At 40.8% G+C, this 25,342-nt stretch overlaps 4 protein-coding genes across 5 annotated transcripts; 1 reads left to right on the top strand and 3 right to left on the bottom strand.

Moving 5' to 3' along the window:
* The first annotated feature begins 3,120 nt into the window (after positions 1 to 3,120).
* Positions 3,121 to 5,089, top strand: odf3l2a (outer dense fiber of sperm tails 3-like 2a). The gene is made up of 5 exons (XM_073484190.1): positions 3,121 to 3,169; positions 3,486 to 3,596; positions 3,814 to 3,936; positions 4,454 to 4,595; positions 4,744 to 5,089. The coding sequence occupies exons 1-5, from the start codon at positions 3,121 to 3,123 to the stop codon at positions 5,087 to 5,089; spliced, it is 771 nt and encodes a 256-aa protein (XP_073340291.1).
* Positions 5,090 to 5,096: 7 nt separating this feature from the next.
* On the bottom strand, positions 5,097 to 8,605 carry ebi3 (Epstein-Barr virus induced 3). The gene is made up of 6 exons (XM_073484191.1): positions 8,305 to 8,605; positions 7,105 to 7,219; positions 6,886 to 6,985; positions 6,377 to 6,494; positions 6,084 to 6,247; positions 5,097 to 5,619 (listed from the first exon to the last, which is right to left on the bottom strand). The coding sequence occupies exons 1-6, from the start codon at positions 8,405 to 8,407 to the stop codon at positions 5,464 to 5,466; spliced, it is 756 nt and encodes a 251-aa protein (XP_073340292.1). The 5' UTR covers positions 8,408 to 8,605; the 3' UTR covers positions 5,097 to 5,463.
* Positions 8,606 to 8,891: 286 nt separating this feature from the next.
* Positions 8,892 to 13,871, bottom strand: LOC141010873 (uncharacterized). The gene is made up of 8 exons (XM_073484012.1): positions 13,499 to 13,871; positions 12,359 to 12,439; positions 12,116 to 12,226; positions 11,685 to 11,789; positions 11,113 to 11,196; positions 10,944 to 11,015; positions 10,465 to 10,722; positions 8,892 to 9,280 (listed from the first exon to the last, which is right to left on the bottom strand). The coding sequence occupies exons 1-8, from the start codon at positions 13,607 to 13,609 to the stop codon at positions 9,053 to 9,055; spliced, it is 1,050 nt and encodes a 349-aa protein (XP_073340113.1). The 5' UTR covers positions 13,610 to 13,871; the 3' UTR covers positions 8,892 to 9,052.
* A 4,619-nt stretch (positions 13,872 to 18,490) lies between these two features.
* LOC141010874 (protein FAM163A-like) lies at positions 18,491 to 21,232 on the bottom strand. 2 transcript variants are annotated; one of them, XM_073484013.1, is made up of 4 exons: positions 21,169 to 21,232; positions 20,171 to 20,194; positions 19,898 to 20,012; positions 18,491 to 19,344 (listed from the first exon to the last, which is right to left on the bottom strand). In XM_073484013.1, exons 3-4 carry the CDS (start codon positions 19,988 to 19,990, stop codon positions 18,967 to 18,969), a joined length of 471 nt encoding a protein of 156 aa, XP_073340114.1. In that variant the 5' UTR covers positions 19,991 to 20,012; positions 20,171 to 20,194; positions 21,169 to 21,232; the 3' UTR covers positions 18,491 to 18,966. The 2 variants fall into 2 exon arrangements, with proteins under 2 accessions (XP_073340114.1, XP_073340115.1); XM_073484014.1 differs by lacking the exon at positions 21,169 to 21,232 and having other exon boundaries at positions 20,171 to 20,203.
* Between the last annotated feature and the right edge of the window lie 4,110 nt (positions 21,233 to 25,342).

The following is a 25,342-nucleotide window of genomic DNA, read 5'->3' on the forward strand; positions in this document are numbered from 1 at the left end:
AATTAAGCCAATTATGTGGACAAAAAAACACCTTATAATAAGAATGTTCTGTTCATTTCATCCCCAAAATAAGCAGAATACATGCCACAGGTACAGCTTGTGACTTAGACTGATACTTAGTTGCTACTCAAACAAGAAATTAGTAATATTTTAAATAATATATATTATTTTTGAGAAAATAACAGGAACAAAAGAGAAAAAAGACAGACACAGCACATCCTGACATAACAATAACTATGTCATGTTTAATTAAAACAACAAATTAGTCCTCCCCTTGAAAGAAATAGCACTATATGGCCCCAGATCTTAACGAACACACCGCGTCTATCTTCGTTATAAAGTCTCTCTCCAGATGTGATGTGTTTACCATTTCTCTCAACCACAAATCAAACGTGGGTACAGCTTCCATTTTTCACACTCGCAAGATTCAATTATTTTCAATCACCTTTCCAAACAAAACCGACATTTTTTAGATAATAATTGGCACAAGACGAGGGGCTAGTCGCTCCAAGAATAGCTGTAGGAGGATCAGGTTCCCGAAAGCCTCGGAGAAACAATGAAAAATGCCTTTTCATACTTGAAAGTTTCTGCATTGCCAGAAAAAATGTGTTAAATAGACTTATATCAGTAACAACCAGTTTAAACACCAGTAAAAAATATACTTTTATTAACTCTTTTAATATAAGAGTCTAGATTTAGTCGTAAAGGAAAGGGTGTAGTTCACTTACATCAGCAGTGCAATGTAGGAAAAAAGTCATGTTTTATAGCCAAAGATGCCAAAAAATACAAGTTTTGACAAACATCTGTGGTGATCTAGATCTTTTTTCCCATTTATGTTAGTTTATGACAGTTGTGAGCTTTTAAACACAGGTTTGAGATCCTTAAAGAACATTTTATTAATTTATTTTTCATCATACGACCTCCTCAGACTTTTCTGAATATCTAAAATAACAAAACTCCAGTTTATGAATCTATATGTGCAAAATATGAAAATAACAAATGAGTCACACTAATCAGATTTGCTCAGATTGTTCTCATGATCTTGAACCTGCCATAAATCTGGTTGCCAAATGTTTATATGAATCGTGACAATTAGGAAAAGCTTACAGTGTTTTCGCAATCAGAGAAGGGTGTGTCAAACACATTTTCAATGGCGGAAAATGAGTGTAATGAAATGGGTGGAGTGCTTGACCAAGAAAAGCTTGACAGTTTAGCTTTTAACAGCAAAAACATACAAATTCTGACCACATGGCGGCGCTCTGTGTACCTAAATCTACTTCTAGTACTTTGCTGGTCCATGGCCCAAATCTGTGAAATAAAACATAACTTTGGAGGAGTCAAAACAAAGCTCTCTATGATGAATCCAGACTGCATCTCATCACACTCCACAGCAATGAGCGAGCCGCCTCTCCGAACACATCTCACTCAGCCCGCTGCGTCGTCTCCCTGTTCATCAGAGGGAACTTAAGACGGTGGTTGTGTTTCCTGTCAGTGCCCTCCACTGTAGCTGGGTTCCTCTCCTGCTGGTGACACAGCAGAGTCTTATTACAGGAGCCTGTGACCACTCAGAGTCACTGCTGCTTAATATTTAACCAGTGTGGGGTTTAACTTGGTCATGGCTCTGCTCTCAAGGCTTTAGTTACCTCTGTGTTCAGGAAGAGAATTAGTAGAAAGCAGGAGAGCAAATTTTCTGCCAGGGTCTCTCACACTGGAAAGCAAAACATTTTTGTATTTTCTGCCACAGTTCACTCTTTCCAGATGCTCCCTGGGTGCAAAGTAGCCAACTGTGGATTATGTTCAAGTTTTCTCAAACTTTTTTGGGGGGGTTGAAACTCATTTTAAGGTCTGGGTATTCTCACAAACCTAGAAATTGACATTTTGTAGTTTGAATGGAAGATTTTCATGGATTAAATATAAGCCCTTTCCCTCTGTGTGCCTACTGAAAAACTCCAACATTGTGCCAAGTGTTACAAATAAAAGTACTCTGCAGAAAAAATTGGCCTGTATGCACTATATTATATTGTATATAGGGGCTGTACAAATATAATTATGGGTTTGGGCATCAGAAAAGAGGAATAGTTATACTGTATACCTTCTCCAATGCTCTTTTCACCGTAGAATCTGACCCCACTTGGTTCTGTATTTCGGCCTTTCCTTGAGAAATGTATTGTATTGAAAATCAATAAGATGGCGTCTGTGTGCGCCACAGGTAATCAATGATAAATCCACAAGTTCTACACTTGTACTTTACTTGAGTTTTTCCATTTTCTGATATTTTATACTTCGATTCCACTACTTTTTGGAGACAAGTGTTGCACTTTTACTCCACTACATTTATGCGATATTCTGGTTACTTTGCCAAAATATTGCAGCATCTTTAACCACTTTGGCTTTTGCCTTTCACCTGATTTACCTGCTAATAAGAGAGAAAATCCATGGAAACTTCTTAGCTTATTTTTCTTCTCACTCCTGGAAGAAGCCAGACCTAGAATATATTTCCTGAGAAACAAAAAGCTGGTTGAATTTCAATCATCCTCACCAGTTGTTTGTCATTACAGAGATGTTGAGCCTGTCAGATCAGTGTAAGTCCTTTCATTTTTAATAACGTGTGTGCTGAGATGATATTAGTTACAGCAAACATACATCAGCTGCAGTTCAGTTGGAGTAACACAATGCCTCGGAATAGGATGACAAATGAGCTACATGTCATGTTACTGACATGATTGTAGCTGCAGTGCTTTGAGGAAACATTTCCCCCCTGAATGGGGAACAAAAAAGTACAGATTTTCGTCTTCATTCAACTTTTAAAAGATGTGACTGAGGCAATCACTGGTTGTCCTCTTTTTACCCCTAACAAAGTCATATTTTTTGGCACTGCTTATGTAAACCTTGTGTCCTGAGGGGACCTTAAGGGAAGAAAGGAGGTGGAGAGCAACAGGGCCTCGGTCAAGATAGGGTTTCTTCACCTCATGGTCATGTATTATTCAGCCCAGGAGGCCGCGGATCACCTGGAGAGAGTCACACACACACACGCACACACAAAAAGGAAGTGTCTGAGGTGACAGAGGACCCAAAGAGGAAGAGAAGAGGACAGAAGGAGAAGAAAGAGGCTGGCGGAGTATGCAGGAGGTGGTGAAGAAACGGCCGATAATCTCTGCTCGAGAAAGAGGTCAGTGTGAGAGATCTGTGTGTGTGTGTGTGCTGGTGTGTGTGTGCACATGGACTGTATTATAGCTGAACTGTTTTTGCTGTGAAATTATACAGCCTTTGCTCCACACTTGTTTGAGATTTATACTTTGTTTAGAATCCATTCCCAAACAAGCGGAGGGAGACCGTTAAAATGCGTAACCATAGAAAAATAGCTCCATATGGAAATCATCAGAGACCATACAGCCCGAGCCAGAGAGCGGCGGGTGTGCTACACTGGCTGCTCCGAGCTGGATCTGTTGCATCATGTTCATCACCGTCCTCCTCCTCCTCCTCAGGCCCGGGCCCTGGACGCTACGCTCTGCCCCCTACAGTCGGATACATCAACCATGACTACACCAAGCCCAGCAGCCCGGCCTACACCTTCCACAGCCGCATGAGCAGCGCCAGTGAGTTGAGAGTCACCTCACAGCAGGGATCTTTAAAGGATAACTTCACCCAAATATGTTAATTCAGTCATCATCTACTCACCTTCAAACAGATTTTCATTTTTGGGTGATTTATCCTTTGAGGGTTTTGGGCCAAATACCAGTCTGGAGTGTGTTCACTTCCTTTTATGAGGTCTAAAGGTGACTTTGAGTGTTTGTTTATTGTGTTTTCCTGTAGTGGTCTCTGTGGACTCCAGCCCAGGACCGAGGTACCACATTGACTCCAAGGTCACTCGCTTTGGCCGAATGGAAACCCCCTCCTACTCAATCCTGGGCAGAGGAAGGCGAACAGGGAATAAAGGTGAGAAAATGAAAAACTGTCTCGGTTACTGCAGGTATATTTATTTATTTATTTACCACATTTCAGTCTGCTCGACCTTCGTCAGGAAGCATCTGAACAGCTGCTGGGTAAACGATCCAATCAGTGGGCCGGAAAGGACACTTAGAAGTGTCCTCTCCGGCGGGGTTCACTTAGAAGGGGTGAAATGCAACTGAGTTAATTTACTCAAGTACACATTTGAAGAACTTGTGTCTTCTTTTCACGACACAGCTTTAGTTACGTGTTACTTTACATATTAAGATTTAAGCACATAAAAAAGATATAAAGACCTTATCGAACAATGTTTTGTTATGACTTAAACTACACAACAGTATATTATAGGTACAGCTGACACAGTACAGTTTTCAGGTAAAAATGCGCCAATAGGAGGATTTTGCAACTTTTCCTATTAGTGATTGTCTAGATTTTTTTTTTTCAAGTCAACAAAAGCTGATAAAGAAAGAAATCTTTCCAAACTACTTCCTCTCTGTGTTTACAGGTGAGGTGTTCCAGACTCCGGGGCCGGGGGCCTACAGCCCGGAGAGGGCTCCACCTGTCAATGCTCACCACAGACCCCCATCCTACACCATCGGCACCCGCACCAGATATCGCTCTGTGGACCCCGTACCAGCACCAAACAGGTGAAATACCGCAGGACACGTTACAGAATAAGGCTGCTTTCTTCTCCCTGCCGTATATGTATATCTGTGACCTGTTTTAACACTTCACATCCTCTGTAGGAATTAATGGGCTTTGCTGAAAAGAAATGTGTTGTTTCTTTCACTCCAGCTACAGTCTTCCAAATCTTCTGGGCCGCCAGGTTCCTAATAAACCCTCCAGTGCCAGTTTCAGCTTCTCAGCCCGGAGGAAGGTCGGCGCTCCATCAGAAGACCTCTCCATGAGCCCCGGACCGGCAAAATACAACACCATCAACCCGGACGTTTACCTCCAGCGCCAGCCCTCCTTCTCCATGCAGAGCCGGACTAAGAGGCCCAATTATTCCTCTGCTATTCCCGGCCCCGGCACGTACAGCCCGGAGAAGTTTTATATGCACCTCCCCAAGCCTCCGTCCTACACTATTGGTGTCAGACACTCTGAGTTTGTCACCCCGCTCGTGGTGGACATAGTTGACTGACGGATTCAATACAAACGCCTTGTTTTTATTCAGTTTTTCACACAATATACGGAGCTGCCACACAATGATGAAAAAAAGATTAAAGTGTGTCTCAAAATGGGTCATAAACTGATCTTTAATAACAACTCGACTAATTACCACAATGTGACAAAAAGTAATACAAAAATAAACAACACAAAATGTAAGTGGGAATGGTGACTGTACAATGTACATACATTAAAACATCCCTTCATTCATTTATAAATAAAATAAAAATATAAATAATTATCTCTTGCATTGCTTGTGCAGGTGAAACAACAAAGATGTCTGCAGTTTAACGTCACTGCTAGCTTAAAAGGAGAGTTGTAGATGAAACAGGAAGTGAGAGGGAGCGTCTACACTCTTGCCCTCGGTAGGGTGATTTTTACAGGTGAGCTCCAGTCGCTGCACTGGCCCAGACCCAGCAGCTCTTTGGCGCACACATGGAACGTGTAGGGCCTTCCTGGGGTCAGCCCCTTCAGCTCGACCTTGTTGCTCTCGAACGGACCCAGCTGGAGGAGAAAAAGTTTTTTTTAACAATCATCCATCGGCATCTGGAGTTTTATAATACAACACAATTCCCCAGAAGCCCCGACTTCCCAAACTGTCATTTCAAATGTGTCATTTCAAAGTAACTGCTCATGAAAATGTTACGTGTCTAATTATTTCAGGACATATTATTGTGTATATATTTAAAAGAAAAGCTGCTGACACACGACTAAATTTACCAATGGTCTAAATGAAAGTGAAACTAGATAAACTGTCAAATCCAAAACGAAAAAACAAAACATTTGATCTTAGTTTTGTTGAAAAGGGGAGGATTTCCACAGATGATGGGAGTTTCTGAAGAATTTTGAGGTTGCCTGTAAAGCTGGGGTAATTTTTTTAACTTCTGTATGTGCTATCTGTGTAAGACCTAGAGTTTTTAAATCACATTGCTGCTGCTGCGGAGTATTTAAATGAAGACGATTCTCACATTGACAGACTTTGGGGTGCCCCTGTATTCCCACTGGTACAGTATCTGGTATTTTAGGGGGAGGATGTCCAGGTTAGCCCAAGAAGGGGGAGGAGACCATTCCACCAACAAGTTTCTGCTATTACGAGGGGAAACCCTGACGTCTACGGGAGGATCTGGTTTCACTACAGACAGAATGACAAAGAAAGGAAACAGTGCACACTTCAGTATAATATCAAACTGTCTCTTAATACTGAATTTTAATCACATCATATGTTCATCACCGTCTCTATATTTATAAGTTTGGTTCTCACCTATTTCCTCCAACATGAAACTTGACAGATAGGAGCTGCTTCCACCAGAGGAAACGGCTGTGACATTGATGATGTAGTCAGTGAGAAGTTTCAGGTTGGGCAGGAGGCAGTACCACAGCTGAAAGAATAATAATAAGAAGAATTTTGAGCTTTTTGTATATATTTCATATATTATTTATGTCTTTTTCAGTATATTTTATGTATGAATTTTTATTTTACAGTCAAAACATACAATAAAACATAGACGTGGGCAGGTGATTTCCCACTATTACCAGCTTATTTATCTTATCTTAAACTGACACACTGCTTACATCAGAATCACAAGACAAGCTTCACACTGGTTTCTGGACATTCACGACTAAAAACAGAAATTTGACCGAGGGGTTTTCCAATTTTTGGATGGACATTACAGCATAATGTTCAATGTTTTCATCACAATATTCACTAAAATCATGATTGAGTTCAGTCCAGTCCAGTGTATCTGCTATGAAGGTAAATAAAACTGTTACCTGTTCAGATGAGGATGATGATGCTGGGATCAGAAATGAGGCTGAAGAACCGGGTTGGATGAGCTGGCACTGCTTGATGTCCGTCTGTCTGTGTCTCTCACTGGCAAACACATTAACATACATATACATGAGGCTCCTTAATGACGCTTAATGACAACTGGAGTGTGTTTTACTCAGAGGGGTCAGAGGTTTGGGGTCAGCACAGTTTCTCAGGTTTACCTGTAGGAGGCGATGTAGCGTGATGGTGGGGACCGAGAGGGTTCAGGCCAGGAGCAGACAGTCAAGTTTGGATAGCTCGCACACCAGCAATGCACCTTGGGAGGTGAGGGACGACCTGAGGGAAGAAATTACACTTAATAAGACTGTTTAAGTGTTGATAGTAATATCATGTTTATTGTTTTTGATGTTATTAGTGATGTTTGGTGTCATGCTTTCAGAATTTAATTCAATGTTGAAAGATACTGTAATATATTTTTGTTGTCGTAGATTGAAGTTGAATTTAATGACGTCTATTTTGAGGGACACTTTTTTAAAAGCTACATTTTCAATATATCTGAAATTTAGCACAAAAAGTAAAAGTATACTTTTGTATTCTCAAATAATATTTCTAATACAATTAAGTATACTAGTTTTAGTATCTGGTTAGCCATGCTCACAATTGTACCAATAATCAGACTTTTATTTTGAAAGGCTCATTTAAAAATATACATATAATTGGTAAGTAAGTCAAACTTAATAAATGTGTTTGTTACAACAATTATAAGAAACTTGTAAGGCTTTCATTAATGTTCTCAAATGTCTATAAACTGTTAACAAGTTCCTTTTTAAGTACTTATAAATGTCTTATATCTAACATTAAATGTGTTTATTATGCCATTATTTACGCTTTATTAACACATAATAATGTTAATAAGCATCTTGTGGAGTTCAAAGGGCCTTATTACCTATAAACTAACATTTATTACAAGCAAGCACTACACTTTTTGTGCAATATGAGCATAAAACGTCTATGTAAAGGTTCTGTTTAAATATTATATCACTGCTTATTTGTTTCTATTGTTCTCATTATTGTCTTGTCTGCCTGTCACTTATCAATAAGATATAAATTAGAATATCTCAAAAAAGGGTAAAAAAATAACGTAAATAATGGCATGATGCCAACAAAATGACTCTACAACCCAAGGCATGTAGATCCACATTTAAATAGTAGTGTAATAGCAGCAACACAGCCAGATTATCAGCTTTTCAGGAAATCTATTACCTCTATAATCAGTATTATTTACTTATAAAGCACTTTTCAAGCAAGATGCAAAAAGCCCTCTCCAGATAAGAAGATAAACAGTATGACATACTGTAAAATATTGATTGTCTTTCCTGTTTTTGGATTCTCATTTATATTTCCCCGGAGCTGATACTCACTCCCAGATGTTGCAGTTGCCTTCAGCAGGTCCAGCGCTTGGCCTCCAAGAACACACATGAGGAGAGCAACAGCGACACGCACACTGCCACCCATTACAGCCATCAGTGCTTCAGGCAGGAGAGTGAAGTTTTTCTAATTATCTGTGTAAATATTGCAGCCAACACTGAGGAATCTCGACTAGTCTATCCTACTGTCATGTGTTCTTTGCTCTTTCTGTAACGGTCTGTTCTACTTCTGCAAGTCAAAGTTCAGAGATAGTAATCAGCATTAGTCTCATCACTACTTCTCCTCTGTCTGTGTGTTTGAGCTGCAGCTGACTGGCCCCTTTAAAAGCCGCTGTGGTCATAATGAAAGAGGAACAATGAATGTGGTGTATCACAGGAAAACCTCCTTTAAAAATAACCGCTTTAACGTCTCTGTTTACGATGTTAGGTTTCCTTACGTCACACGCACGCCACTTACAGTAGTGTCACGCTAGGTTTATTACACTATTTTAATTGTTTACAAATAAAAGATTAAATACAAGAACATTCAGTTTACAAATATACAGAGGACTTAATCAGTATGTACAGGAGTTGTAAAAGTGGTGAACAGACAAGAGAGTACACGTCTGGCAGCAGCTGCTTGTGCTCCCAGGTACTCTCCCCTGACTCCCTTGTGCACTAGTAGGGCCCTCTAGTGCACAAACCAACACATAGCAGCTATGGTATTGAATACATAGTGTACATGACAACATGGTGCCAGCTTTCAGACATTTTCTCGATTCTCTCTGTGGGGCCACGACAGCTTCTTGGCTCTCCACGCAGAGAGGGAGCCTCCGTGGAGGTTCCAGCCCGCTGTGGGAGCTCCTTCTCTGTGTATGCTGATGCTCTGAACTCCGCTGGAGGTTCGCAGGGAGGTGAAGGCCTTGCTGATCCAGCTGTTCTTTGCCTCCTGGAGATCGTTGGCCAGGATTCCTCTCTGGTGCTCCAGCTCCTGTATGAGGATAACACAGGTGGCATGTTAGAAATGTGGCAGGAAAAATGTGAACTTTAGGTCATGACAAGGGAATTTCAGTCCATATTTGCGTAACCATACTAAAAAAACGTGTAATATTGTTTGGTTTTTCAAGTATTGCCTCAACCTTGAGGCAATACAATCAGTTTACTTACCAACAGTGTGAAGAAAACCCCCTTTATTGTACAATTACACTGATTAAAGCATACTTTGAAGTAGGAGAAGTAGGCTATTATAGACTTTTGGTAAACTATATTCACATGTCACATGGACATTTTCATTTGAATGTGATGAAAGTGAATCCCTTGTGAAAATGTCCAGTTCACATTTTCACATGTTAACACTTTAGTTTACATGTAAAAATGGCTAACTGCATGTGAATATGTGTGAAGTTGTAAAAGCATTTTAATTTAATGTGATTTTTGCAAAAATAAAGCTAATCGCATATGTTTTCTTTTATATTTTATATATTTTATTTTTTAATTCACATGGAAATTGTCATTTTAACATGTGAAAAAGTAAATTACACATGCAACATTTTCATAATAATGTACTAATTGGACAATATTCTTGTTATACTGATGTAATATTGTTGTATTTTCGTGTAGCACGGGAAGAATTACAATGGTATATTTAAGTACATTGAAATACTACGACAGGGAAATAGATTTTTAAAGCAGCGAAACATAATTTTAAATCATTTTTAATCACAATAAAAGTAATAATGTGCTTGAAGCTAATCAGTCCTTGGATGCTGTTCTCTCCCCACCAGCGCTTACACTCTGGGGAGTCCTGTCCTATTTCCTATCTTCACATGGGCCCACATTTTAATGAGGGTGCTTCACATCGATGGGCTCAAATAGCCAAAAACTTTTCTCTGTTGCTAACTTCAATGAACATTCTTCTCCAGTTGAAGTTGATCTCTCCTTGGAAAATGTAGTTGAAAAAATATGTTTCTTAAATTAGGAACCAGGCAATGAATATGCTCCCTGGAAAGTACCCACAAGTCCAAAACCTTGTGTTTGAAGTTTCGTTTACAGTCTTGTAGATATTAGAGTGACAAACCATGATTCTCAGCAGTGTTGTGATCTGGATGTTACATGTTTCGATTCCCAAAATATGTTAGTCAGAAAGTATGGGTCTGAATATGGGTCTGCTCTCACCTGAATCTTGCACTTGGCCTCCACCATCTGAAGTTTGGTCTGGGCCAAGTCCTGTTCCAGCTCCGTGATCTGAGCTTTAAAAGACTCCTTCTCCTGGTCATCCCTCCTCTGCTCTGCTTTTTTGGGGCTTTCACTGTCCTCATGCTGGCCTGATTCGGTCATCCCTTGGCCCTCTGTAGCCGCCGAGTCCTGAGCTGTGGCGGACGGTTCATCTGAATCTATGACGTGTTGACAGCGTGAGCAAGTCCTCATTGCGCTCTGCAAAGATGGAGAATGGGATTGAAAACTGTTCCGCCCAAACGCGACACCCACCCGCTGTTATAAAGGAATCCTCCTGAGAAAGTTAAGCAACTAAAGCTTTCAGGATTTTTTGGAAAGGGCTGTAAAAAGACTTCCTACGACATGTTCTTCAAGTCGAAGCATGACATCAGTTTGAGGGGAGATAAAAGAAGGGAGGATGACAGTCGAGCTATTCTCACCTTGAGTGATTCCAACTCTTCTCTGTGGGAGGCCTGCTGCCTCTCCAGACGGTTTGTCAGCTGAGAGCAGATCTGAGCAGAAGAAAGAGCGTCAACATCGTGAATCATCACTGCGTTCTTTATCAATATATCTTTTATAAAGAATAAAGTATTATCTAATTATATGTACCTGTTTGTAGTCTGAAATGATACCGGATGACCTTCTGACCTCCTGCTCGGCCTTCTCCAGCTCTCTCCGAAACACTTCCTTCAACTACAAGAAGAGAAGAAATCCTTTAGTCATGCGACCCATAATGACAGTGAGGAATTATTAATTTTATGTTGTGACAACGCTGTGTTTATGCTCTGGTTAGGCACAGGCACAAAAAACATGCTGTTACGGTTGCCTCAACCACGACTGGAGATGTCCCGCCTTTGGATCAGAAATAATTTCTTTGTCGCCACAAAAACGGCTCAAGATGTCCTGAGTTCCTGTCAAAAATATCAGTTTTTTGGTGCCACAATCACAGCTGGAAATTGTCCCGAGGTCTCCTTAAAAATACCCAGCGGTGTCACGCTTACAAATCTTGAAATGCAGTCTAGAGCTGCGGTCATTGGGTTACCAGCCTTCTTGCCTGCAACTCCACCACCATCCCCTCCACGTCCCAACATGAAAGTCAGGTCAAATGTGTACCAGTGCTTTGCACAGCCAACATTTCATCCCGCCGACCGTTCTGTTGTCAGACGGATTAAAAATCTTACCATGGCAGCCTCCTCCTCTTTCACTCTCATCTCCTCTTCTGTAGCCTGCAGTTGATGTCGGCTCTGTAGAAGATCTTTGGTGAGTTCGTCCACTCTGTCCTCCGCCTGAAATCGACATCATAGCTTTATTTCTCGTTTCACTCAAGTATTTGCTTTGTGACACAACTTTGCCCAGCCTGCATGATCTTACAAAAACAGCATATCACTACAGGTGTGAGGAAAAATATGTATTTCTGGTTTTTGGGGTGTACTGTCCCTTTAAGAAATTCAAGCAAAGACTAGTTTTGTTTGAGTTTCCTTAAGGTTACAGTTTGGCCGTCTCCCAAGAGGCCCCTCCAGATTTGAGAGTTTATGAGGCCTCCTGAAGGTGAGTTTGCATTTCTAAATTAAATCATTTCAACCTTTCTGCGAAGGGCGGCAGCTAATCACACCTTGTCCAGAGCGTTCCTCAGGGCGACCTTGCTGGTGATCAGTCTGTGGGCGAGGTCGTCGTTCTCCTGCTCCAGACGGAGGCTGGCCTGCTCGAGCCGACGGTTCTCCCTCTGCGAAAAACACAGAAAAATCTGTCAGGGTCAGCGGCACATGGCGGAATATAAACTCCGGAAATCAGGTCATTTTAAAAAGAGAGAAAATGTAATCGATCTTCTCAAAAATTTAGTATTTACCAGCATTACCAGGTATTTGTCCACGGGGTCTTCTTCATCCTCCATTATTTGAAGCCGGCCTTCCCCCAGTTTAGCTTTCTTAGTTGGGACCTGAGGGGAGAGAGTCGAGGCTAATGAAATACAGCAGTGTCATATTTAACTGAGCTGGAGAAACAGATCTGGTGCTATTTGGGCGAGAATAGTCCCCAGAAAGAGATCGAGACCGGGATAAGAATGAGACGAGACACAGCCGAGAATATGTGGAGGTGGTTGGTGATAATTCCTGATACACAAGTTAATTATAGTGGAGGGGAGGATTCGTATTAAAGCCTGAAATGACAATGATCATATCTCAAACATCTAAAATTAGCAATCAGAATTCATTTCCTTCTATTTCGCATCATGTAGAGGAATGTGTTTGGTGTGGCAGTGTGCAGTCTGTTAGCCTGTTATACTCTGTTAGTATCATTTTATTCATGTTTTTTTGGATCAGTCCACCACTTTGACTTCAGCCATGCTTCACATGTTAATAAGTAATGAAGTTTTGGATTTGCATCTGAAAATCTTTCCAAGCAAAACCACAGAAACTACACTCACAGCGAAACTGAAAAAAAAGAGACCTCAAAGTTTTTTTAAAGTCCATCCAAACGTGTTAAAGGTATAACAGCGGTTACGTGCTTATTAAATATGTATTCTTTAGGTTATATTCATGGTTTGAAACCAATTATTTGACCCATGACACCAAAATTGCAGACTCTACACTTTATCTTTGTATTACACTAATATATAGATAGTGGAGAGGCAAAGTGCAGTAACTGCAATCCTCTTAGTCTCTTCTTACTGAAAAAACATAAATCTACTTTTATTTCTTATTATATTACATCTGTATTTAATTGTTTTAACGTTTGCAGGTTAAGAAAGTTGAAATAGATGACTAATGAAAATAAAAATAAAATATTGTTTTGTGAGGTTTAACCTAATGAGCTTACAGGGCCTTACAGGGCAGGCCATCAAATTAGTCCATACCAATACTTGAGTCATGCTGTGGTTTTGAATCTAATCAATGTTAACTTTGTCATTGTGGTTTAGCTGTTGATATTCGTTGTGGTGCTCTAAAAGCAACTTTACAGTAAGTCCAATCTGATGCAGCCGCGCAACAGTGAATCTTACTGTGAATTTAGGTCCTGTTTCTTCCACCAGAGAGGCCAGGATCTCCTCTTCGCTCATCTGCTCCATGAGTTGGGCATCGTACGCCATCATGACAGACACCTCTTCCATCATCTTGCCTGGATACGCAGCCTCAGGAGCTGCTGACACTGACACAAACCCAAACAGTCGCAGCCTTTGCAGGTTAAAGCTTCCAATTTCCAACCACAGACGTCCAGTAGTAGCGTTGGGACATGTATCCTGAGTGGATCAGCGAGATTTGTTCTTCTTGTTTTTACTCGCAGTGATGCAGGCGAGAAGTCAGACCAGCACGTGTGAATGAGCAGGAAATGTCAGGACAAAGTCCAAGTCGTCCAGACACAAGGAAACGCTTTTTATAGTCCAAAGGTAAATAACAGAGAGAGATACTCCAGCAGGTGAAGTTTAGCCACACTGAAACATTTAATAACAGCAGTCAGAGCCTCGTCCACACAGTGTCAGGTGAAGGAATGAGTGTTACAGGTAAATGGGCAGTAACAGGCTCAACAGGGTTTATATGAGACCTGTGTGAGAGTGAGTGAAAGAACAACAGCCTAAGACACACCCACTGCAGGCCTCACCTGTCTTATCACCTCACCTGTTCTCTCTCACACAAACAACACCTGTTTATGATCCCAACCTCTCAGGTCGCACGGCTGATTCTGTTTATTTGCTGATAATAAGCTCCCACACTATATTTCTTTTAATCTGACACTTTTATTTTCACCCATTTTCCTCTGTTCATTTTCTTCACACCCTTACTACAGCTGGCACAGATGCTGTGTGAACCTGCCAGACAGCCGACTAGTAAATGATCTGGTATTTGTGATATTTCACCCCGGGGTGTTGGTGCGACACGGGCCCGGTCGGTCTATTATTGTCCCGGGCCGAGCAGCCTGACGGGTCCAGCAGGTAAAGTGATCGAATACCAAAGCATGAATAACAAAGAGGATTCATCACCTCCGCCCAGTAAAACGACACCAACTTATGTCACACTTCCACATCATGCATGGAGTTTCTCCTCATGTGCTTCCTTTGTCCCGAAATCTCTTATTCACTGTTTTCGTCTATTTTTCTCCTGACAACAGACTGGTTTCATTCTCTCCAGCTCTCGCTTCCCTTTTTGCCTGTCGCTCCTTTTCACTTGTCTTTGATTTTAGTTCCTATTTGTGTCCCTCTGTGTTTTTTTCAACACTTCCCGCTATATTTCGGTGCTTTTTCTTTTTTTGTCTTTTTCCCAGAAACTGCAATTTCAACATCCTGTACAACTGCAGCCTGAGTCATTTTAAGTGAAGACAAACCAAAGAAAGTCCAGGCAGATATAAACATTTATTCCTCCTCAAAAAAAGGAACATTTTGTGAAACTTTGTGGGTTTTTTCTCACTGTATCAGGGATATACCAAAACGTACTAGTTTCATACAGAAATATCTGAAAAATACAATTTTCAACAGTCAAGAACAAGGAAAGGGAACCTAAAAATAACAGGTCGGCTCTGATACAGCAATGGTGCTCTTGGTGGTGCAACAAATGGGTCGTCATAGAACAAACTATGGGGACCATATTTGTTGAGTGGGTATATTGACTATGTGGCAGTGAAACACCAATGCTGAGTGGACATTTAAATGAACAATAATAATAATTAAAAAAAAGTTATTTTACGGATATAATCCAGCACATACTTCTGAACAACGAGGGGGATGTGTGGTGAGGAAAGTTAGGAGACGTGACGATGAAGCTCACAGCTCAGTGGAAACAATGTGGTGTGAGAATACACTGAATAAATATCTTCTGTATAGCTTTTAACTAATAATCTTCAATCTTTTATACTAAATATCATCTTTTTTTAAAATGTTTTTCACATTTTAGCTAAACTTCAGGACAATTTCAAAGTGAATTTTTCCCTCCAAATGTACATTTTCTATTATCTTCTCACTGTGTTCCTCTGTTGTATCATAAAAACAGCCTGTTCTCACTCCCGAACACGTCCAACACAGCAGCCTGGTCGATGGCCCAGGGTCAACCAAGAATAAAGAGTCGTTTGTTTTTAAGTTACGTTAGATAAGTAAGTTAACGTACATAAATGACGTAACTTAGGTTAAATGTGTGACATAAATACGTCACTTATGTTACATGTTAGTCACACCACTTACATAACTTTAAATAAGAAGGTTATGAGTTATTTGAACCCAAAAGTTTTCTAAACTACTAAAGAAACCAAACTGCGGCCGGTCCAAAAGTCATAATATGCCATAATATGTAAACTTTTTGTGAGGAAGCTTTATTTTGAAAGTCTACCCAGCTGTTGCATATTATGTATTATTGCTAACTTGACCGCGGAGCCATTGACGTACCAAACTGATGCTCGATGGGAAGGTAGAGCATCACAGTTTGAAGCTTAAGGACACTGACCAAGCTGCCGTGACACGTCGGGAGTGAGAACATGTTGGAAAAACAGATGGAAGGATAGTTGAAGAGTATGCAAAACTCACATTTGGCACAAACTCAGTAAAACACACTGAAACCCTGACGTCCCTCACAAAAAAACTACAATACTCCTTAAAAAATATATAGATTCAGGCATATACTGTGGAATAACACTGCATCTTGTTACTGTACTGTAAAGCAGATATAATGGCTTATAAGATACAAAGCTTCAAGATCAACAAAGTATGGTACAGTTTCTGCCTGCGACAGCTCTAAATCTGAGGATGCTTCTTGTTTTTCACCCTGTAAACATGAATATGTTAAATACATCGACGTATGTGGAAGACACTACAGAACCAACTTCCTTTCAGCGGTCTAGTTTCATTACAGTTAACCAGAAGAGAAAACGCAAGCAAGCTAAATGCCCGTCCTCATCAGAAAAACGACCATACAGGGGTATAAGACCAACTGTGAGAGCAGCTTATTACAACCCATACGTACATTTCTTGTTAAGCTGCGTCATTTAAACACTTGTAATTATTCCTTCACTTTCATTTGAAGGAAAGAAAAAAAAAAAGCCCCATGAGCAGTTTTCTGTAACAACAAAACCTAATAGAAAAAACTGTTAGCCCTCATGTACAGTAAGCTGCAGGGGATGGGGGAGGGGGTTTCTAAGGCTAACTTTGAGTTAACAGCAGCGAGGGGATGCGGGAAGGGAAACAATGCTGCAGAGAAGAACAGAAACTAAAGAGGTGCTGATCTTCTTCTGTCACGTAGCAGGATATATTCAGGCTGACCAAGCTACAACAAACTGTGATTAGCAGTGGAAGTAAAAGAAAAAAGATACTTTATAAAAACAGAGGTGATGAAAGTCGATGTGGAAGGAAAAAAAGGAGTGATAAATGATCAAGTGATTTGATTATTGAGAGTCAATTTGATTAAAATAACAGCGATATGATAAAAACAAATAGAGCCATGTTTTATCATCTGCCCTGTCTTACATTCGTCATTCACAACACAAACTGCCATTTATCATTTCACAAGAGTGGCCTCAAGTGTGTAAGCAATGAAATTAATTATGGAAGAGATGAATGTTTGTGATTCGAACAACAGAGTGATCAATTGTCAAACGATTTGATAAAGTTGCTTGACGTTTTATTGGTAACAGTGGTCACTTCCACCCAAAATGTTGAGTAATTATTAGTTTTCATCACATCACAACTGTGTTTTTTTAATAAAAATCATTTAACTTTTCTGTAGAGAAGATTTCCCAAGGCTAAGGTCACAAGCTCTCTTCTTCAACCTTCAGGCAAATCACCTCATAAATTATCACTCCACATTTCATTTCACATCCATTTTCATCACCTCCATTTTTTACCAATTAATTTTTGTTTCTTCCACGCCTCGGAGATGACAGCAAGCAGCTGCCATTACAATTATTCTCCTGATGTCACTTCCCAGCTCTTATTTTATTTTATGTTACGGTTGGTGCTGAAACACATATAAAAATTAAAATACTGTACGTCCCTGGCCGCACAGATGGCGAAGAGGATCACATAAGCTTTTCCGAACCTGCCTTAGGTAAGGACTTAAAGTTAAATCTTAATCTAAGGTGTTTTACGAAGGCAAATCAACTTGTCCATCAGTGTTTGGGAAGTCTGGCACACCAGAACCACCAGTAATTAACCAACAACTGAGATGTCAGGGTATTTTTTAACTTGATATAGACATTTGTCGGCTTCAGTCTGACATGGCGCTGAACTTTGCTGTGCTTGCATGTCTACTGTAATCTAACTGAGGGTCCTGTATATTTAGAAATGTGTTAGTGCCACTTGTTAATAACAGCAGCTGGAGCAAGGGCAGAAAATTTAGTTTATTCTATGAGTCTATAATTTACAAATACTGCCCTAAAACTTTCCCACTAGGTTTCCTAAAAGATCTATGCAATTTGGTGCTAATTACAGGGAAATAGAGTTTCAGAGGTTATTTTAGTCAGTGTTAGCAGCTCAGGTGAATATGCAAAAAATATGAAAAGGCAAGAATACAATATAACACAGTGTATATGGGTAACAAAGACATCAATAATCAATTAGTAATCAATAAATATCTATTAGAGTTTATGTTTTTCCTTTCAAGGAAAACTCTATTTTTCCTATGATTAGTACTAAATTACATAGTTACATCCAGAAAATTTCTAAGAAAATAAAAAAAACTAAGTTTTTTTTTTTTTATTAAATTAATGACCCAAACAAATGTCTTGTGATTTCATCTAATATATTTGGGTTTTGCACATCAATCGTTTAAAATAAACTTTATTCATATTTCAGAAGCGTTTAATTATTAATTGGTCATAAACTTGGCAGTAACACTTTGTAATAACTCTCACTGATAAATGGTAACTTGTAACTGAACAGTGAAATACAATTTAACTAATGTTAAATCAACTATTAATTCACCATTTATTAGTGAGAGTTATTGTAAAGTGTTATGGGAACGGTGAAAATCTTTATCTGTAGCACCTACACAAGAAAACTGACTTGACTCTCTGGAAACCATTTTGTGTCCACACTATAGTCTACATCAGTCCAGATGTGTTTACATCTGATTTCGATTGGATCACAGCTGAGATCCGATCAGCAAAGACACATTTTTAGTACCACGTGTTATTCGTGAAGCACATGAGGATGCACTTGAGTTCTGTACCATGTCCCTGCTGATAAAACATCATTTTATGCTGATGTCTGCAGCTCCCTGTGGGCCTGGTCCAAGGATTTTTGTGCCCACACGGAGGCTCTGTCAGTGGGCTCAGTTTATGGGTCACTCCCTTGGATGTATGAGTCTGGAATCTGTGGCAGGAGGGAGCATGTGCAGTAATGTTGGCGTGTGTGTGTGTAACTGTGCTGTATCCTAATCCATCACCTGAATTTAGTCTCAAACAAAAGGGCATGTGCTGTGTGTGAGTGTTATGTGTGTGCAGGTATGTCAGAACAGTTTTCCATATGTGTGTGTGTTTATGGTGCAGCAGAGGTCAGACCACGGTGCTGTAGGGGCGTGGTGGGGGAGGAAACATGTCTGAAGGACCGTAGAAACTCAGAGGGGAGGAGCCCTGCGGGTTGGCAGACAGCGGGAGGGAGACGGACGGGTTCTCGTAGTAGGTGTGGAAGCCCAGCCGCTCGCCTCCGTTACGCATGTTGTCTGTGTGTCCAGAGCGGACGGAGTACGGCGAACAGGTCGGGCAGTGGTTGTGGTGAGAAGCCGTTTCCAGCTGATCCAGAGGGACGGGGTTGATGGCCGTGCCGTCCATGGCGAGGGCGTTGCAGGCGTTGCAGGGGAAGTGTGAGAGAGGGTCCGCTCCCACCACAGAGCCCACGTCCACCTCAGAATCATTCTTCTTACAGCAGTAATACTGCAGAGGGTAGAGAAGGACGAGACCGGGGGAGAGAGATGAGAAAGAGGTGCTGAGGTTCAGTACTAAAACATGCTGTATTTGAGACATCAAGGCTGTTAAAGGAACATTTCACATTGTGGGATTTAAGCTCATTTGCTTTCTGGCCAAGAGTTAGATAAGAGGATTGAAATAACTCTCATGTTGGTGTGTTAAACACAAAGCTAGAGCGAGGCGGCAATTAGTCTGGCTTACATCTAAAACCATAAATTGTCCTTCTTACAGTTCTGTTTGCGTAACATGTTAGCATTTAAGATAAAGCATGTTAATTAGTAAGCTTCAGAGGTGCTGGGAGGTTAGCCGTTTCCTCGTTTCCACTGGGGATTGCCCATTGTTCTGATGACCTCTTATTCTGACTGTCTGGAAAATGTCCCACTGGACTGAAAGCACATTGGTTCAACAGCCTGTTATCACGGCAACAAAAGCCCACCGCTCCGTAGTCGCATTGTTCTCAAAATACACGCTGCTTTCAAATGACTGCAGCACACACACATTCACACGCGCTCAGTGATACCTGGAGTCTACAGTAACAGAGCACTGCTACAATGCACAGCAGTATCACTCCGGCGAGAATTCCTCCGGATATAACAATAGTTCCCGCTGACATTCGACCAGCTCTCCATCAAACCCTTCAGAGGAGGGAGACAGAGATGAAAGCAAGAGAGAGAGAGAGAGAGATGGAAAATTGAAGAGGGGCGGAAAACAAGACGAGCTTATTAGACATCAGGATTTCAGTTGTGCTCGAGACGAAACTAAAAATTCACTGCAAGATGTTCAGCATACTCACGTCCAACAAAGGTTTCTATAGCGCCTGCGAAGATAAGCAATGAAGACTGAATTAGTAAATTCGTGTAACATCATGATGTAACCTCAACTGATGAAACATGTTGTAACTTATCATGCAGCTGTTATAAGACAGCTGGGGTTGTTTCAGGACTCGCAGATACAGATGGAGAATAAATGGTTGGAAAAAGAGCCGACACAAAACCTACAGAACAGGTCTGGTGCTCATTTACATGGATTCTGGAGAGAAAAAACTACAGGTGGGATGAACATCACTCATCGGATCGATACCACTCTTGTTTGTGTCCTAAGGCCACATTTACATCACATCAGTGTCGAAGAGCAAGAGAACCTGAACACAAACCAGAGTCTAAGAAATAGACAATATTACCACTCTCCTCAAAGCCACCAAACTCCATTGACAAAAAAGGCAATTTTACTTTGTAGAACACAGGAGTTGCTGGTCTAGCGCTTCCTCCATTGGTTAGTTTGTTTGGATAATTGTGTGGTTTTGGTTTTTAACAAAAAAAAACACACTAGCTGGTCTTTGGATGTTACATTTACCCCCCAAGGATTAAGTTGCAGCCATCAGGCTAAAGCAATTTACAGGACTGATGCACCGGTGGCAGTTTCAAGGCTTTAGAAGCTAAGAGGGCAAAGCAATAATAACAGTGTTAGTAGTGTTCACTCACTAAAGTCACTAACCTAGATCTTGATGAATGAATGATATGCTGTACCACTCTAAGAAAGAGGATCAGCATCCTGTCACCATGGAAAACGCCGGTTCCCGTTAAATGTCAGGATGTGCTTGAAGTTGCGCCCGTAATACTTGCATAATCCTGTTTCCCCAAATATTAAACTGTCCCTTTAATTCGTCGCCCTCAGGTGTATCCGTGTGGCTTACAATATGCTATTTCAGTTCTTATGAGTCGAGGAGAAAGAGTCATTTCACCCCCTTGATGAGACGGTGGCGTCTGAGCGCTAATAGAGATGGACACTTACATTAGAAGACAGCGGGAGACGCAGAGCCGGAGGAGTGCGAGGAGGTCGGAAACCATGACAGGCCTGTGGAGTGTTACTCTCAAAACCTCCTCTCGCTGGAACTCCTGCAGGGAGAGAAAGAGGCGCCTGTCAAGAGAAGATAAAAAGAAATATAGGACAGCAGATAATGATTAATGTCAGCGTGGATTCATCTGTTTTTTTTTTGGATTAATCAAGTGTTATTTTAGCCTTTAAAATGTCATAAATATTGATTGGCGTCTGCTACAAGTAATCAGAGCTTCGAGTAAACTTCAAAACTTATTTATTTTGATAAACACTGCAAAAACCGAGAAGTATAAGTACATTTCCCTGATATATGGAACCAGCATGTGGCTGGTTGTGGCTGTGGGATTGAGTGTATCATAAATGTCAGCTTAATCAACTAGTTGTTTCAGCACATCACACCCACTGTTTCATATGGAATCTGATTTCACAATATGTCCCACACACATAGGCAAAAAAACGGTACATGATTAGACTCACGATATGCAAAGCAACAACGCTGAAGTGTGAGTGATTTCCAACAGGAGCACTTTGGACGGCAAAAAGACGTTTGGGGATGGAGCCGGATTAGCATACTGAATGCGGCGGCACCTACTGTGTGCACTTGCCATATGGCCGGTATATTGTATGCATCTGTGCAGGACAGTTTCTGAATACTAAATCTGATTTGTACGTGCGTCTCGTGTCACTGTGACTGATTCAAAAAGCTCCTCTCGAAGCTGCCTGGGTAATTGTCATCCTGTGATCTCCTGGATACCGACAGAGCATTCAAACGACACAGTAAAGATGTATTTACCACACGGATGCAACTTAATGATTATATGTTCTTATATGTTCTCTCTCAGCCAGTTTTAAATGAGATAGTGCTGATGGAGAGCAAAGCATTCTCATCTGGTAGTTAATATTTCTTGGTGCGAGTTATTTTTCACAACAAATTATACCCTATGAAAACGGACCTCCCGGGGGGGCGGCCTGCAGCTTGCCACAGGAGATCTTTGTCGACATTTTCCTGTTTAAATCATTTGAAAATGAGAACAACATTAGCTAGAACTGTCACTCTTTTTGCATCAGGAAGCTACAGCTTTTGTCTTTTCGCTATAGCACAGTGTGCGCTCGTGATCACATCGTTACATTATGTGAAGTGCGAACGTGGTGTGGTGCCAGTGATCGGTGGGAGGCTGGCTGAGATACAGGATAGTTGTAAGAGAGAGACTGAGAGAAAGAGTCAGAGTAGATAGTTTGGAGCATAGTGTTCTTGTAGTTTTGATTATAGTGTTTTTTGGTCGTCGTGAGCATACTGAGCATTTGAAGACACTCTAAGAAAGACCAATGTAGGCAGTGGGGAAAGATTTCTGCTGCAGCTGAAACCAACAGAAATGCTGAGAAATATTTTGTTGATGTTTCTACACTTAGAAATCGTTTGGATCAGTGTGTTTGGAGTTTTTATTTTGTAAAAATGTATGAAAAACATGTCTCTAATGTTTCTAATTTATGACATAATTTCAGTACTTTTATCATTTATTATCATTCATTGACTTACAAAACTTTATACTTAGCTTGCAGAGATGTTGGGGATTAGTTCAAAGGTTCAAAAAGTGACGCGTGCATGTCCACAGTGTAAGTGAGACCTATGAGAACATATAAGATGCGTGAGATACCTGACACACGCAGAGGAAAATTCGTAGATACATGCACAAACACGCTCTGCCTAATCACAGTCGAGTGTTTCTGCATTCCTCCAGCGATCGCTCTGCATTCCAGGTAAATAAACTTTAACAAATAGCTCTGATTGGCTGAGTCTCACAGGAGCAATAAAAACAGCGTAAATAAGAAGAAATCAAGAGTCTGCACTCGTAATTATCTCCACTGCACACAGCAAATGTACCGCCTGGCCTCAAATAGACCTTACAAAGTGGTCTATCAGACAGAAAGCCCTCAATAAGCCCTGTGCAACAGAGATAGAATATATGTGTGCAATTGCCTCGATTTCTTTCTTCTGGCAGTCACGTTAAAATACCAAACACACAATCTAAATATTAACACGCAGCGAGAGAGAATGACCTTTTATCTCGCTACATAAAAACGCACGATTTTGACATTAATTTGGACTAATTTATACGGTTGAGTTATCCATTTTGAGCACTGCCATTATGGTAATTACAACACCAGGCGACTTTGTTTATCTACTGTTCGAGTTGATTAACTGAAACATCCAGATATTTCTCAGCGGAGGAATAACATTTAATTATCCCAATTAAACTGACGAAAAAAATGTCAAGCTTATTTCTCATTACTGGCGTATTAATGTAATTTCGGAGAAGCTATGAGCTTCCCAAAGCTGTAATTTGCTGTGAGTTTTAGTCTTACTGCCTAATGAAAAGGTTTTTTTTTTAAAAATGTTCTGGCACTTGCGTTGTGTTGTCATAACTGTCACATCTCAGCCAGGAGGTAGAAACAAATGGTTTCTGTTGTTCCCTACCAATCCAGCCATAGGTTTCTTAAAACTCCTCATAGGGTTGGGATCATAAATCTTATCATTTAACATTGAATGCGCATAAATCTTTGACTGAAGCACGGAGAGAGATGTGTGTGAGCCTCTCTCTCGGACAGCTCACTCGATGCAGCTTCTTCCATTGCGTCATCGTACTAAATTATATACACCACGGGCCACGATAATGTTGTTAAAAGCGATGTGAAGTCTCTCTTGCTCCCCATTTCTCCATCTCACTATCTCATGCCTCTTCAGTCCTCCTTTTCCCCTCTCATTCACTCCTTCACTTCTACACTGTACATCATTCCCTTCGGCTTTTCACGTTGAGCCGCTATAGCACATTTGTACGCAGGAGTTACAGCCTCCTCTGATGTATATCAACACAGACACGGCAGTGGAATCTCTCCAGACCCCCAAAAATAAGTGATTCTGACTAACATGCGACCAAATTATGCTAGAAAGGGAGCGTTGAGGTAAAGCCTCAGATTGGAGAGTTTCCAACAGACTGGAGAGACAAAGACGGCAAGTGACAAGAGGTTTGGAGACTCAACTCTTAACGCTGTCACAGCATCTTAACCAGCACGGTTCATATATGACTTCCAGTGGGGTTCAGAGCTGTCTGACTCAACTGGGAGACACACGCAAACACAAATCCAACAACCTCCGAGGTCTCAAAACAATCCCTGAAAGGAGTCGGAGGGATCTGCCAGAAATCCCGTCAGCTGCTGACTTGGACAAGTGACAGGGATGAGCGGGGATCAGAAGGTCTCAGAGGAGGCAACAGGCGTCTGATTTCCACAAGACAAAAGCTCCTTTAAGTAATTATGTGTACGACTCCCTGGTGACCAGAAGACTCCGGCTAGACAGTGTGTGTTCGCTGTGTGTGTTGACAGTTCTTCGCTGTACAAGACAAATGTGTCTCTGAGATTTGTGGGGATTTTGACTGAAGCACGAAAGCAATGCTAAGCAGGTTGTTGTGTGTGTGTGTGTGTGTGTGTGTGTGTGTGTGTGTGTGTATGTGTGTGTGTTTATGTGTGTGAGAGAGAGAAAGGCTTCGTGAGTTAGTAAAAGTAATTTTACTGCTAAGTTTCTGCATACTGTTGGCACTAAGTTGCTTTCCATTCACGTGTTTTGAAACGCCCCAACAACTTGAGATATTGCAAACGTGTTTTTACGCTTTGCAGAAGGGAAACAGTTTGCAGAAGTGTAAACATAAAACCACAGTCGATCGTTTAAATCAGCCCACAATTCGTGAATATTTGAGTTAATTCTGGATAAATCCTGTAAGCTTCCTCATCGTGTTTTGTTTTCAGTTGAAATAAAGCAGTGGGATCGTTTTTTACCGGCTCTTCATCATTTATCTGCCCGGATTCTTCGATGCGAGCCACACAGCTTAATGGATACGACAGTGGAGCTGACAAGATTAGTCGACTAATCGATTAGTGAATGAACTGGCAACTACTTTGCGAATCAATTCATAACTCCAGTCTTGTTTCCAAGTCACATATGAAAACAAACTGAATACCTTTAAGGTTCGCACGTCAGCAAGCAGTAATAACAAGTTGATATCATAGTATTTAGAGATATTTTAATCAACGAATAATTAAAATTTGTGTCTGTAGCATAAACAAATATAATAGA

The sequence above is a fragment of the Pagrus major genome, chromosome 16 (assembly GCF_040436345.1).
Source record: "Pagrus major chromosome 16, Pma_NU_1.0".
Lineage (NCBI taxonomy): Eukaryota > Metazoa > Chordata > Actinopteri > Spariformes > Sparidae > Pagrus > Pagrus major.